Consider the following 14,131-nt stretch of genomic DNA (forward strand, 5'->3'; position numbering starts at 1 on the left):
AGATTAATATCCTATGTATTCATTTCATAAATAAACAAATGATAAATTACAGCCAATGTGGATTTGCTAAAAACAAATAACAGTGAATCAAAGTGGTATCTAGGGCAACTGAGGTACCAGATAATAAGAACCAACAGGAAAGATGTATCTTAGCAAGTCCCAAATGCTGTTCTCATAGGCAAGGTGGGGAAATACAGTCTAGATAATGCTACTGTAAGGCCCAACTATTGTTAAAAACAATACTCAAAGTCTCATCAAGAATCTTGCCTTTCAAACCGGAAGGATACATCAGGAGTTGCTGAAAGCTAATCTGCACCAAGATTACTGAATATATTCCTTAGCAAGTCAGCTGAGAGTACTGACAGCACACTGATTGTTGGTGGATGGCACTGAGGCTCAAATGAATGTAAAAATTTGGAAGACAGGAGAGTTGGAGAAATGGCATCAAATGACTAGGGTGAAACATAATAAAAAGCAAAGGACTTGCGTTAAGAAGGAAAAGCCAAACATAAAAACATGTAAAAAAAAAAAATTGGGATGGATCAATTTTGTAGAAAAGGGCTGGGTGACACCAGTCACAACATGCCAATGTCCAGAAGGTACAACCATCCTACGATGCATAGTGCAGTGTCATGTGTAAGACACTGGAGACAAATTCCTCTGCTTGCTTGGCATGATGTCTTAGGAGCAGCATACCCAGTTTAGAGCAACTGTGCCTGAGGAAACTCTAGCAGAGAGTAACAAAACCACAAGCAATTTTAAAATCACAACCTTTGTGGAAGGGCTAAAAAAACTTGAGATTGGTTAGGCTACAAAACAGAAGTGAGTAAGAGTGAACTAGTAACAGCATTCGAGTACTTGAAAGGTTGTGATAACTGCCCTGAAGGCATGACAAGACCATAATCAGATTAATTTGCACTATGATAATTTTGCAGTTTTCTTAATACCTAACCTCACTGCAAGGACAGCTGGGCGCTGGGAGAGATGATCTAAGGAAATGGTAGGATTGCTGTCACTGGAGATTTTTAAGAACAGGTTAAGTAAATATTGTCAGGAATAGCACAGGTCAGGGACCAGTGATATATCATTGCTGCATTTTTTATTTCCCTTTCTCAAACAGAGGTGGAGTATGTTCCTATTAACCAAGTGGGAGCCAGGAGAGAGATCTCCTTTCAGCTAGAGAGTGGTATTTACTCAGGAGAACAGAGGTTCCTCAGCCTCTGCTGGGTTTAGGGCTTCAGGGTTTGCACCTTCTTCTCACAGATGCTACTCTCAGTGTGGCAGGAGCTGCATGTGCACATGTGCCAGTGAAAAACCTGCTAAAATGCCATCTTTAGTGCTCGTGGTCTACCAGGGATTTGTGTCAATGACTTCTTAGGGTTCTTCCGTCTGCTCACGTATAAGAACCGGGTTGCAATTGGGAAGGACTAACCAAATACCTTAACACACGTGAGCCAAAAAGATCTCGTTCAATACCTGTGATAGGTCTCAGTCTCCGTAACACTGAAGATGGCCGTCTCATGTCAGCAAGGAACTTGTACAAATCTTCATCGCTCAGACGGTCGCCCTCCTGTTGGATGTTGGGAAGAAAATGGTTATCAACACAACCCTTCAGGATTGTGAGAGAATGAATAAACCATCTAATACTACAGTGTCTTTCCTCTGATATCAAAATGTACCTTCCCAGAACAAGGTGTTAAGATTAACATACTAAATTACAGTTCATTTCTCCATCCTTTTTCCTTCCTTTTTTCCTTATTAATCATCATGACAGCTGCAGGAGCTTCTCACTGAAAACCTCTTCTCTCCCCATCAATATTATCTTTTACAAAACTGAGAATGGCTGTTAGAAGATTCCCCCCAAATATCCAATTTTTAGCAAGTATAATAGTTTGAAATAGTATCCGTCACTCAGGTAGTGATCTCCATTAGTTCTCCTCTGCCTTTTCTTTGGTATAAGTCTAAAAGAGTTACTTTTCAGAAGTGTTAAGAAACGGTGGGAAGTAGGAGGAGTCTGTTGTCAGTCTTCCTTGTGCCACATTCTAGTCGCTCAGAAATTCATTAATTTTGGAAACATTATAGAAAATGTGACTCTGCCACCATCTGACTATGCCAAAGCAGAAGATATCTGACAATAAAGGTAATAAATCACAACATGAAAAAAGAAGCAAATGGAAGGAGAAAAAAGCCGGGTGGTATTCAATTAATTGCACTCAATGGGAGAAAATGACGGGAAGATAAAACATAAAAGATACAGAAGAATTAGAAACTTAAAATCTTCAATCAACGTTCAGCAATTTTTAAAGGACAAATTAATAAAACAAGCTGTTTCAAAGTTGTCAAGTGAAAACAACCTCAACGATATCGACAAAGTAAATAAATACATGCTTTTGTAAATCATTACTAACTTAGTGAACTGGTGTATATTACAAAGATGTAGAACATGGTCAGTGGAATGGCTGCATTAGCAGTGCTGTAAGACATTGTTTTTGGGGTTTTTTTTACTTTCTACATCTTGGGTGAATATGTTACAGAACTGGGTTTTATTAACACTCCAAGTAAAGGGAACTTCCTGCGCTGCTCCGTGTCACCAAGACCCCAGAGATACCATTCCCAGAGCCCATTTACAGTCATACTGAGTTTCATGAAAGCATGGAGCACCAGAGGCATGAGTCACCCTCCACTTACATGGTTTGCACCAATAACTTGATGCCCTTGATGACGTTTCTCCTTATTTACACTACTGTAATTAAAAGCAGACTTTGGATGGCTACCCACAGTGAAAGTGGCACACAACCAAAACAATCGGGGGGGGGGGGGAAAAAAGCACTTAACCAACTTTCAATGCAATCTAAATCTTTGTATTGCCAGTCATCAAGAAATCAATCCAAAAAATATTTGGTTGTTCACTATTAAATCCCTTTTTACACACAAAGGTGACATTGAAATAACATTTTTCCTTAACCAGATGTGGCATTAAGGAAATCTCAGAAAAAAATTAATGACCTGAAACCATTTTTTAAGCTTAACTAAAAATTTTATTCCATTAAATCATGTTTGTTACTGCTTCTCAGGAGAATCCCAAGCTCTGGCTGAGATGAGCTGCCCCTCAGCAAAGCAGCATCAGAAGTGAAATGCTTTGTTTTCTCAGGCATCCCTGGATGAGCCCAGGGGACTTATGTCAACCACAAATCATGTTGATGAACTGAGTTCTGAGCCTGCTGATGTTTCAACGGGGTTCTCTATCACTCAACGAAACCAAAGGAGTCAACTGACCATCATGATAAAGGCTCCACAACTCTTAGACTAGGACAAATATCTAGAACACTTTTTGGCACATACTAACCCAAAGAAGTTATCCTCAGTTGTTGTGAACTTGCTTCTATAGGCATTTTTCTAAATATGTTTACCAATGATTTTTCCAATGCATGTTAGAAAAACCTGGAGCAAAATAAACTGATATTCTCCTGGGGAAACCCAGTTCTATTAGTTAGAGTAGTTAAGTCACCATGCCATAATGACACTCTATCATCCAAGTCAAAACCAGCTAATAATTTCAAATTCCGGAACATAATTATTCACAGTAAACTTATTGAAAGAATCCATCAATTGACTGTTGACCCACTGCTGGCAGAATTAAGCACACAGTATAATAAAGCCATTGCTTGCTGTTCAGGGATATCCTGTGATCAGGGAACTGACATTACATGCAGTGAAAGCATCACAAATTAGTAATTTGGGTCTAAATGGACTTCACATGATCAAATCACTCTGTCCAAGGAGCAGCTCCTTAAATAGATAGCATCATACAATACCTGTTTAAAGAAGTTTGTCACTGTCAGTGTAGCTGGTCTAAAACTGGTCAAATTGCAAGCCTCATCCCCGCTTGTAGTTCTCTCTAGCGAACGCCTCCCGACAATACTAGAATTCCGCCTCTCAGACCACGATCCTTTACGTTCTTCAAAAAATAAAAAATAAAAAAGGGGAGGAATTAAAAAAGGAGAAAAACAATTGTCCAAGAGCCTACTTTTGTTCCGACCAGGATTTTCTACACAAGAATATAGCTGCTGCTTTTGGAAATTATGCAATAAGCGTGATAGAAGAGGTGGTTATGCTAAGACAATCACACTCCTGAGGCATCAGGAGGCTATGAAGCACAGCTGACTACTTCTGCTCCTCTCACAGCAACCTCACCCCAGTGCCTTACTGCTATTATAAAAGTCTTTATCATGTGGAGATTTATGTATTTCTCTTGCTCTGAAAGATGATGAAGCTGGCAGTTTTGGGGATGCTGAAGAGCAGTTTCAGATGAGCTGTGTGGTTCACAAAGATTAATCCACTCCTTTGGAAAATGTTCATCAGCCTGTAACACTCTCTCAGTCCTAAAAGCCTGGTTTTAAATAATATAACAGATGGTTTGCTTGTAAAATCCTTGAAAGATAAATCCATTTGTTATCATGGACTTTTCTGTTTTATTTCAACCATGACCCAAGACTATCAGAAGGCCTAGGGTAGGGGGAGGAAAGTGATAGAAAGAGCAATGGCAGATACAGGGAATGAATCAGGACTTCAGTAAACTCTGGATTTGTCCACATTCCCTCACGCAGATGCCAGACACTGTACCTCCTGTGCCAACTTCTACTTCTGTGGAGTCTCTTTCCAAACTTCCAGCGCTGCTCACAATGTTCATTAAATGAATGGCTGTCCAGGCAAAAGGCATTCGATACTTGCCTAGTCTTTGGCAAAATTGTTCTGCCTGGCATTTCAGTTTTTCCAACTTTTCCTTATTCTGTGAAGAAAATATTCAATCCAAGAGATTAAGAGAAAAGGAATGGGAAGAAAAGTTCATTTAGCAAAATTAGTAAGTAACAATGGTATCTTTTCTAACTTCCAATGATTTTGTGCTTCAATAGCACCTTCTAGAGGAGGATCACTAAGTGCTAGGCAATTACGACTTCTGCTTCACAAAATTGCCATCAGGCCAACAGTACCAGACACAGGACAGCCTGAGAGTCAGAGCAGCTGCCTCATGCTCTTAAGCCTCCCAAATAGCCTGTCAAATTCCAGTGAGCTCATCTGCCCACTGCCCTTTCAAGAAAAGCTGAATTTTACTCTGTGAAGTCTGAAATGGTCTTTCTTAATGTGATTTTACGCAGCAGGCACTCAGATCATCTGGAGTTGCATGGGAAACTGAAAACATTCCTCAAATAAGCAGTATCGTACTCATTTTATTGAGGGAAGAAGGACTCTTCCATAATTCTGCATATTGAAGAGCAATTTTTTGCTTTAGAAAGGTTGTTACCTACACGCCTTCAAGAAGTTCCCAGACAGGTGGCTGGGTAACAACAGAGCGAGCTCTGTTGCTCACATTCTTCTAGTTCAGGACATGCTTATGCAGCTTGCTGGGAAGAGGACCTTGAAAAACCACCTTTTCACCTACATTCCCAAGCATCCTGCAAATCCCTTTCCAAAATTTCACTTAGGCACATGTCAACTTACTGATCACAGGAAATGTAGTTTTTTTACTTTTGTTATCTATATACCTGAGGCAAAAGATACCCATTTTTCATATTGTGCTGCAGTGATAGAAAGGCAGAGATAGACAAAAAATGTGAACTTCTTCAGCTAAAAATATATTAGAACTTTAGGAAGGCAAAACTTTGTTAGAGTTTGATCGAAACTAACAAATGAACATCCCAGCTCCTTTGAAAAAAGCATAATGGAAAGCCTCTTGAACACAGAAGGGCTGGCATCTCTGTTTTGCCCTTCATCCAGTCCTCACTATTACCCGTTAAATTTCACTTGGCTCAACCCAATTGTACCAGAAATTAGGAACCATTTCTGAGTCTCATAAGTACTGCTTCACATTCTGTGTACCCAAGGTTTCCTTTCCAAGATCTCTTGCAAATCTTACAAAAAGAAATTGTAAAATAATATACTGAGCTCAAGTTAGAGATTTCTCCTTCTGACTACTAGTAAAATCAGAGATTTGCTATGCTATAATCACTGTTACATTGGAAAAAGCACTTCAGAAAAACAAACAGTAGCCTGTGGGTGACAAGATCAAGGAATGGCTATAGTTTAGGTGCCACTGAATTCTGCAGGTACCATCAGCATTGCTGTTTGCTCCTGAACCAACCAGACCTGCAATTCCCACCCAGACTGCTACGATGAGCAACCAGCCAACTGCAGGGAATAAGACAGCATTCTTCCCTGTGGGGAAACCCCTGCTTTTAGTCCTGCAAGGAGACAGGCTGCATTTAAACACATGAAGGAAAGACAAAGAATCAGTCAAATTGAGGCAGGTCCATGCCATCCACTGCGCTTTAAAATGCCCAGGACTTTACTGCACAGGACAATGCCCAAACTGTTGAAGGCAGGAACTAAAGGAAGACAATGAAAAAACCAAACACTAAAGTATAAAAATTTAAAATCAACCTTACTATATGTGAAAAGGACAGCTTCATCCCGCTGTTGAGTGTGGCTCTTCTTTACAATATCAGAAAAAAGAAAAATCAGCAGAAAATAGCAGAAAGAAAAAAAGAACCAGAAATGCACTGCAATTCAAAACCAGGCCTGATGGAGAATCTCCTGTTACCATATTTCATCTGCTTCATAACCCTTCTAGAGGAAGGTAGAGATACTGTGATGGAGTTAAGCTGGAGAAGCAACGGAAAAGTTGAAATTTCACTGCAAATTCACATGAAAGGCTGCCTTCATTTGACCCACCTATAAGATACATCTGATCCTTTGGGACAGGGAATCACAGTCGACTGAGCTTGATGGCAACCACACATCTCCCCTGTCAGCTACAAAAACTGATGACCTTTAACTACTCTACCCTAATAAGGCATCAAGATTCAAGGGTCTTTGACTCTTCTTTGGCCTTTAGAATTTGACTAGATTCTTAATTAGAAATGGATCCTTTTAACAACAGGAATAGTATCAATGGCTGTTAAGTCCCAAGGTGAAAGAAAGTAACGTATATTTAGTTTATAAATAACAAAATGCCTTAAAGTGCTTGTAGCCAAATTTAATCAAAACATAAAAAAATTCTTACCTTTGCTGCATCAGATTCTTTAAAAATCATGTAAGGCTCTGCACACTCCCCAATATCTCCCTGCTGTAATACTTTTTCCAGCTGAGAAGGGAAAATGAACCATTATGAGGACATGTAACCAGCAAGGGCTGTTAAATTAAACAAACACTAGGAAGCAAAAACATTATTTCAAAAGAGTTAAAGCTTGATTTCCCTTTGTGAGTCAGAGAACAAGCACTGCATTCAAGTTGCTAGAACCATTAAGTTCCCAGATCTCCAGCTATAACTGAATCACAAGTGTAAAATATAAGTTCAAAAGGAACATACACCACTTCACTTTCGTTTGATCTGTTCTAGAGCCACTTTCAGCTCATTTTTAAGGTCTGAAGCAGTTTGTCTTCAGCATCCTCATTTTCAGAATGCTCTTATTTCTGTTCTCCATATTAAGGACCTATTGCAGCAGCACAAAAAGGTGACTCAGACATGCTCAGCTAAAACAAGAATTATTTTAAATCTGTGTCTTTTCAAATCAAATAATGAAACAGTCAAATAAAGTTAGCCAAAGAGGAGAAGTTTGCTTCTGAAGTCTCCGAGTAACACAAAACTGCTTAACACCCAGTTTCTGACAGAAATATCTTCCCTATCACATGCATGAAGACTGTTTCTTTCAGAAGCATCCTGACCCTCCCTCCCACACCTGCTACTGCGCACATGCTGTTATTACATTAGAATATCTTTAAATTTCTCCCATGCTTATAAAGCGCCATTCATATTTGTCTGTTAGTAGAACTCCATGAGGCTACTACAATATAAAGAAAAAAACTACTTTCCATCAAATCTTGCACTCCCTGGTGAGTTTATGCTAGCAATACCAGCTATCTGAAAAGTGGTTTCCCAGTGAATAAGACCCATGTGAAAATTCACCCAATAAGGCATGCTATGCATCCATCTTATTTAACCCTGACTACATCCTTTTCATCATCAAGTCAAAAAATCACCTAAGCCACCAGCTCCTCTTGGATCACTGGTTTTACAAGCACTAATGTGCCGTCACAAGCTCTTTCGGACAGATCCCCATCTTATAAACATGAGGTTCTCTCTTTCTCACATCTTGTAAAATTCAGAAAAGTGAATATGTGTGCACAGGCAGAACATGATTTTTAGAAGGAATTCAGAGAATCATACCAAAAACCAGAGATCAGAATATGCTCCAACACTGCTGAAAGCCTTATTCTCACCTGGAAATGTTCTGTCATGCCACAAAGCCTTAATTCATTTTCAAAAGCTTATTCCTCATGTTAAGAAGCAGTTCATGAAGAACTTGCACAAACCTCAGTCAACAGGATTCTCCAAACACAGCACTTAGCTAGCAGGCAATGTAACCACTACCTAAGCACTGAAAGCAGGTATTGAACTTCTCTTTTTACAACAGGAGAGACCAAAAAACCTGAGTCAAATGCCAATCTGAACTAGCAACATTTGTGGGCTCATTGAGACAAATGAAAGAAGAGAAAATAACTTTTATCTTTGTATAATTTATGCCAGGAGTGACCAGTGTGGCATTTTATTTCAGTTAAGGATCTCACTCTTAGTAATTTCAATTCTCAAAGACATCTGAAAATCTGGCTTAAGGGCATATATAATTTCTGAAATGAGGTTCAGATCAATACATATTTTTAAATCACTCACTCATCTATCATCTTAACAAGTCAGCACATTGTTTCATATGAAAACCAAGGTCAAGCCCCAGAAAGCTGCTCTATATCAAGCAAACCTTTGTGCTCTTTTCAGATTTTCAATAATACAACAATGCATATCTCCACTGAACTGTTTCTGTTACAAAGGAACTTAACATACTAAGTAAGAATACCTGAAATGAAATAGAATTCTGTGGTGCCAGTGTTTATACTTTTGAGAATAGAATTCTGCTCTCTAAAAGTAAGTAAGAAGTCAACTAGTCAGCCAGAATTGTTTATATTTTATTTTAAATAGAAAACAAGAGACAATAATAATTTAAATTGCTCTGGCATTTCTTACCTTTATTACTAGAAAGACATCTTGAGAGGGATAAGTGATAGAAAAGATGGCAGATCTGGCCAGTGTGGATATAGCAGCAGGAGGGACATGTGGACGAAGCATTCCCTTCATTTGTTCAGAGTTTAAATCAAAGTAGAAATTTTCTGAAATCTAAGGAAGAAGTTGAGTAGCTTCAAGCATTAGTTAAACTTTTTATTTTTGGTAAACTCTTCATAAACACAACAGACAATTTCAAAACACAAGTAAAAAAATACCAACAGTGCCTCCTTTCAAGCCATGTATAAAAAAGGAAAAAAAAAAAAGGCCTTTTCATTAAGAAGTCAAGGCAGGACAGTGGGAAAGTGGAAAGGAGACGGAGCAAATAATACACGCTACCTATAAAATTTCTTCCAGGTTCTGTAGGGTATGCGGTTCCATCACAGGACTAGAAATTATGATTGCTATTGAATTGAAAATACCAAAGTAGCAAAATACAAAATGACCTTTAAGATCATTCACAGAAAAAGAAAAAACAACACATGTTGAAGGACAGACAGTGAGCTTTCTAGGCTAAAACACCAAATCCTCGACCATATCAAGGCTTCAAAGCCAAAATGAATGTGAGTTGGTTATCAACACCAGAGGTCACTAAAGAACTTACTACGTTAAAGGAAAAAAATGGAGTAATGAGATGATAAAATTGGCTTATGAAATGTGATTTAAATATTAAACAAAGTTCACATAATATTCCACATACTCTCATCTACATAACTTAAATCTCAATGCATTAAATTCAAGTCTTAAAGAGATAAATGTCAAAATGCATATTTTTAACATTTTTCTCTCCACTACTGCTAATATCTTGAATTAGGAAAACTAAGAGACCCTTCAAATATTAAATACAGAGCATAAATAGGGGAATAAATGTATTTTGCCTTTCCTATAACCTAGATCTTGAAAAGACTCCTCAGTTTTGTTTTGATTTTAGCACTTCTAGCATGTATGACTTGTGCATTATTAAAATGTTAGTTGGACACATACCATGCTGAATCACAAAAAAGAGATTAAGAAAAGCATAAAAACTTAATCTAAATAAAGGGTTTCAGTTATTTAAGTTCTCTCTGGGGAAAAGCTTTTTGAAAGCCAAGATTGGACAATATATATATTCTGATTTCAGGCACTCGCATATTAGATAATATTTTTAGAAAAGTGTTATACTTCAACTATTTTACAAGAACACACAAGATGGTTAACGAAATGCCTTCATCATTCTTTCAACCACTAATACGTCACTGTCTTCATAAAGGTTTGTTTCCGGAATTAATTCCTCCCCTTTTTTTTAAATACAGGTTTGTAATGCTTCGATGGAAATGTCATTGCTCAAGTAATTAAAAACCTACCTTTTTCTTTTCTTTAACATCATACAAAGCCAAACTTGCAAAAATGGGCTCAATTTCTATTTCAAATCTTGAAAGAAAGAAACACATAAGATCAGTTGACTTACATTTTGTACGAAAGACTAACCTACTCCCTCCCCAAACCCTTCCTGGGTAAGGTGACGGCTGACCACTGTTAAGCCAAGAAGTCAGAACAGCTGAGCCAAACTAAGGCCTTGCTCCTCCCTTTTCAAGGGAGGTCTCAGACCCCAGTTTTCCCCCCACTCCTCTCCTGTCCTGCTTCCTCTGCTCTCTTCCACCAGGGCACACGTTAGTGCTCCCGGGACCTTCTTAAAAGCCATTTCAACTCATTGATCCAAGAGAAAGGTTCGGATTAGGGTCACAGGGCATAAAGCATACTTCTGTAATTATCTACTTCAAGTGTCATTTGAAAGCTAAGCAAAGCAATCTGATAGCTTCCTTAAAGGGAGAAGAATTATTGATTGGGATAGCTGGACCACTTAGCTCCTCTGATTAGCTTGAGAAGCTGTCCTCTCAGCCTCTCAGCAGAGGAACTGAACTCAGCATTACTGACTAGAAAGCTCCTTCCTCTGGAGAGTCGGGAACAGCTACTTTGGCAATTTTCAACACTTCTGTCAGAAAATACCAATATTTCAAAAACTCTCTCAGAAAGGTATCAGTTTTTCAGAGTAACTGTTATCAAGTATTTATGCTAACTGAAACACTTCCAATGAAAACACTAGCCTAGCAAATAGAGATAAACTTATTGTTAAATCACCTGGGACGTTAAAGAAATTAAAAAACATTCAAAACCTGTCCCTAAACCAAAGTGAGCAGGCGCTGAAATGCCATTCTCCTGTCTGCACAGCCTCCCTGTGAAATTGATGCCCATCCCATGGTGGGATACCCCCATGCACCTAGTCCTTGTAGAGAGCCCTCAGCTTTTCAGCTTGGAACTCTTCTGCCAACAGGGAGAACAACATACAGGACTGCATCATCAAACAGGTATTTACTCTAGTTTTGCAACAAAGGTGAGATTAACCTGAAAATGACCCTGCTTAGTTCATCTTAGCTTCTCCTTGGGGAAGAGACTATCTATTTCTTTCTGTTCCACGAAGATAGCACAATCTTGGATACTTGCTATTACAACTGTAAGTACAGCTTCAGAGATTTCTTTGGTACACAAACAAGCATGTACTTGGGCAGATTTGCTATAAATTTACAGTCAGTAACAGATGCTTAAATAGCAGAAATCATTAATTTCCAACATCTAACTTATTTATGCTAAAGACACCATCCTTTGGAGAGGAAACTCCACTGCTACTGCATATTATGTTGTTCCAGTTCATAAAAGGCTGCAAAATCAGTTCATCTCTATAGCTATATTAGGTCCTGGAGTACTCTACGAGCAGGAGATATGTCCCACACATATATCTCAGTTATGAGCCGCAATGTAGTCTAACAGGAGCTCTCTAATAAGAAGGGTTGACCTAACTGAGGACACAGAAGATGAATACAGCAGTGTGGAAAATCAGTTTTGTACTTTATTTCTCCAAGGGAATAACAGTAAAATTTTACCTTGTGTTATTAGAGAAGAGTTATAGGCAATGAACCAGCTGCAGGTAACCCTATATTCAGGAGCTTCACTTCATTAAACTTGTTTAACAGGTTTCTATTCCTCCAGTTAATGCTTGCTAAGTATATAAAGTCTTCACTCTTAAAGGGACACAGTCAAGGTTGTTGAGCCTAAACTTCAGCAATTCTTTGGTTGTCTTACATTTTAAGGCTTAAGCATTTTTAATCTTTTTTTTTCCCCACTTAAACATCCTTGTTACTGAGCTGAACACCAATGGCTGGCCAACTTCAGAGCCCTGAACGAGTGCAGTGAAGCATGCATGCTAGTAATATGGAAAAGGTATAGCTACAGACTGGCTGAAAAGCAATGCAGAGAAAAGCCAAGGCACATGAATACCTTCTATGCAACACCATTAAAGAAAGTCTTGAAGATAAAACTGTCCGATGCACAGTACTGTGTAACTCGTCCTTTATAGAACTAAGCCTACGACCAACCAAACAATGTTAAATCTCTTCAAGGGTAATAAACAAGGCAGCAGAGTTACTCCAGATGCACGTGGATACAACAACAGATTTAAATTCTCAATTCTGTAGAGCAGCTGTCTGTTGGAGTGATACTTACTTAAGGGACAAACACTTCACCAGGAGTCTTTGGCCAAAGTGTTCTTTGGGTACTTCAGGGACACTAAGTCGTTCTATAGGCTCCTCCTGAAATTCGTCAAAGGAACAGCAATTTAGAGACACGACACTTGTACAAACCACCAATACCATTACGAAGCAAACATATGTATCACCTTTTTTTCCTAAGGCACTAGCATCAATTTAATCTGAGGCTTACCAGCATGTTGCATTCAGCAGCAGCTATAAATATGCTAAATTAAATGCCTTTAATGTTTCTACGTTACAGGGGATTGCATAACCATAAAAGAAAACCAATCTTCAGAAAGTAGTATCTATGGCAAGACAATATGGTAAAAAACATGTGACCCACAAAATCTCTAAGGCTCTCATGGATATTAAATATTATGTATGTGATCTTAACTCCTTTAAATCCATGGCAGACTGACTATTTTCACATTCCCTATATCCTTCACTTTTTTAGTCTCACCCATATCTACATAAAAATACCTCATCTGGTGCTGGGTGTAGTGCAAAAAGCTCCTTATGCCTACTGGACTTCCTCTGATCTTCATTGTGGTGATCAATCTCTTCATTTGGGGTTCGGTCCAGTAGGTTTGGGAGAAGTGCATCTGGAAGGGAGTTCTTCAGATCAAAAATACTGCATGCCCAGCTGCCCCGGGGAGTATCATCAATCGACATTGAACGTCGTTTAAGGTCATCCTGAGATTCAACAAATTAAAAGCAACTTATAATGGGAAAGGGACTGCACTTTTAAAATGCTACTATAAATTAGGTTTTATGCAGCAAGGTTTTAAAGGTACATTACTTGTTCATCCTGGTAACTGTTGCCATCTGGAGCTTCATCAGACTCAAAGATCTGTTTAGGCAGCCCCTTTTGCCTCTCCTTCTGTTTGTCTAAGGTGTTGGGATTAAATCCAGTTCCCAGCTTGTGATATCTGAAAACAAAGTATTTCAAATGCATTCTTAGCATCCTTTTTGACCCCAAACCCAGAAGCAGAATTACAGAACAAACCAAGTATTATCACCGTGGGTCCTCTCAAAGCTTAAACTGCTCTCTGCAAACAGTATTTCCAGTCATCCTCCACTGTAGCTGGGTAATAATCCAACAACCAGTATTACAGTACTACAATGTGACTCTGTTTAACTAGAAAGCTACCCTGGGTGATGTCAAAAGAAGTATTATCAATGGCCAATTCAGGTCATCATAAAATGCGCGATTGTGATGCCAAGCTTAAAACAGGCCACGAACATGAGGATTGAAGGCCAATGGTTCTGCTGGGCCAAGAACTGACTTGGAGCAGACAATACTAGTAACCTGAAAACCAAAACACCAACTTCAGGTAAGACTGTATGAAGTGCAGAGGTCTTAAGCACCTCTGGAAAACATATGGCTTTCTGACCTCAACTAAAATGAGCATCTTCCCACAGCATCTTTATAAGCAGAATCAGGTCTTCCAGAGCT

General features: G+C 38.8%; 1 protein-coding gene across 6 annotated transcripts in view; it reads right to left on the reverse strand.

Annotated features, from left to right (window-relative positions):
• Positions 1 to 14,131, reverse strand: part of DOCK7 (dedicator of cytokinesis 7) — a gene marked incomplete at both ends in the record, with an annotated part of 108,552 nt that overhangs the window by 65,289 nt on the left and 29,132 nt on the right. For all 6 annotated transcript variants that reach the window (XM_082003040.1, XM_082003039.1, XM_082003038.1 and 3 more), the window contains 9 exons: positions 1,477 to 1,570; positions 3,816 to 3,958; positions 4,624 to 4,789; positions 7,061 to 7,141; positions 9,077 to 9,226; positions 10,456 to 10,522; positions 12,650 to 12,735; positions 13,156 to 13,368; positions 13,475 to 13,604. In XM_082003040.1, the coding sequence (XP_081859166.1) occupies positions 1,477 to 1,570; positions 3,816 to 3,958; positions 4,624 to 4,789; positions 7,061 to 7,141; positions 9,077 to 9,226; positions 10,456 to 10,522; positions 12,650 to 12,735; positions 13,156 to 13,368; positions 13,475 to 13,604 (1,130 nt within the window). The remainder of the gene's footprint in view (positions 1 to 1,476; positions 1,571 to 3,815; positions 3,959 to 4,623; positions 4,790 to 7,060; positions 7,142 to 9,076; positions 9,227 to 10,455; positions 10,523 to 12,649; positions 12,736 to 13,155; positions 13,369 to 13,474; positions 13,605 to 14,131) is intronic.

Source organism: Phaethon aethereus (genome assembly GCF_964289735.1).
Source record: "Phaethon aethereus genome assembly, chromosome: 8".
Classification (NCBI taxonomy): Eukaryota; Metazoa; Chordata; class Aves; order Phaethontiformes; family Phaethontidae; genus Phaethon; species Phaethon aethereus.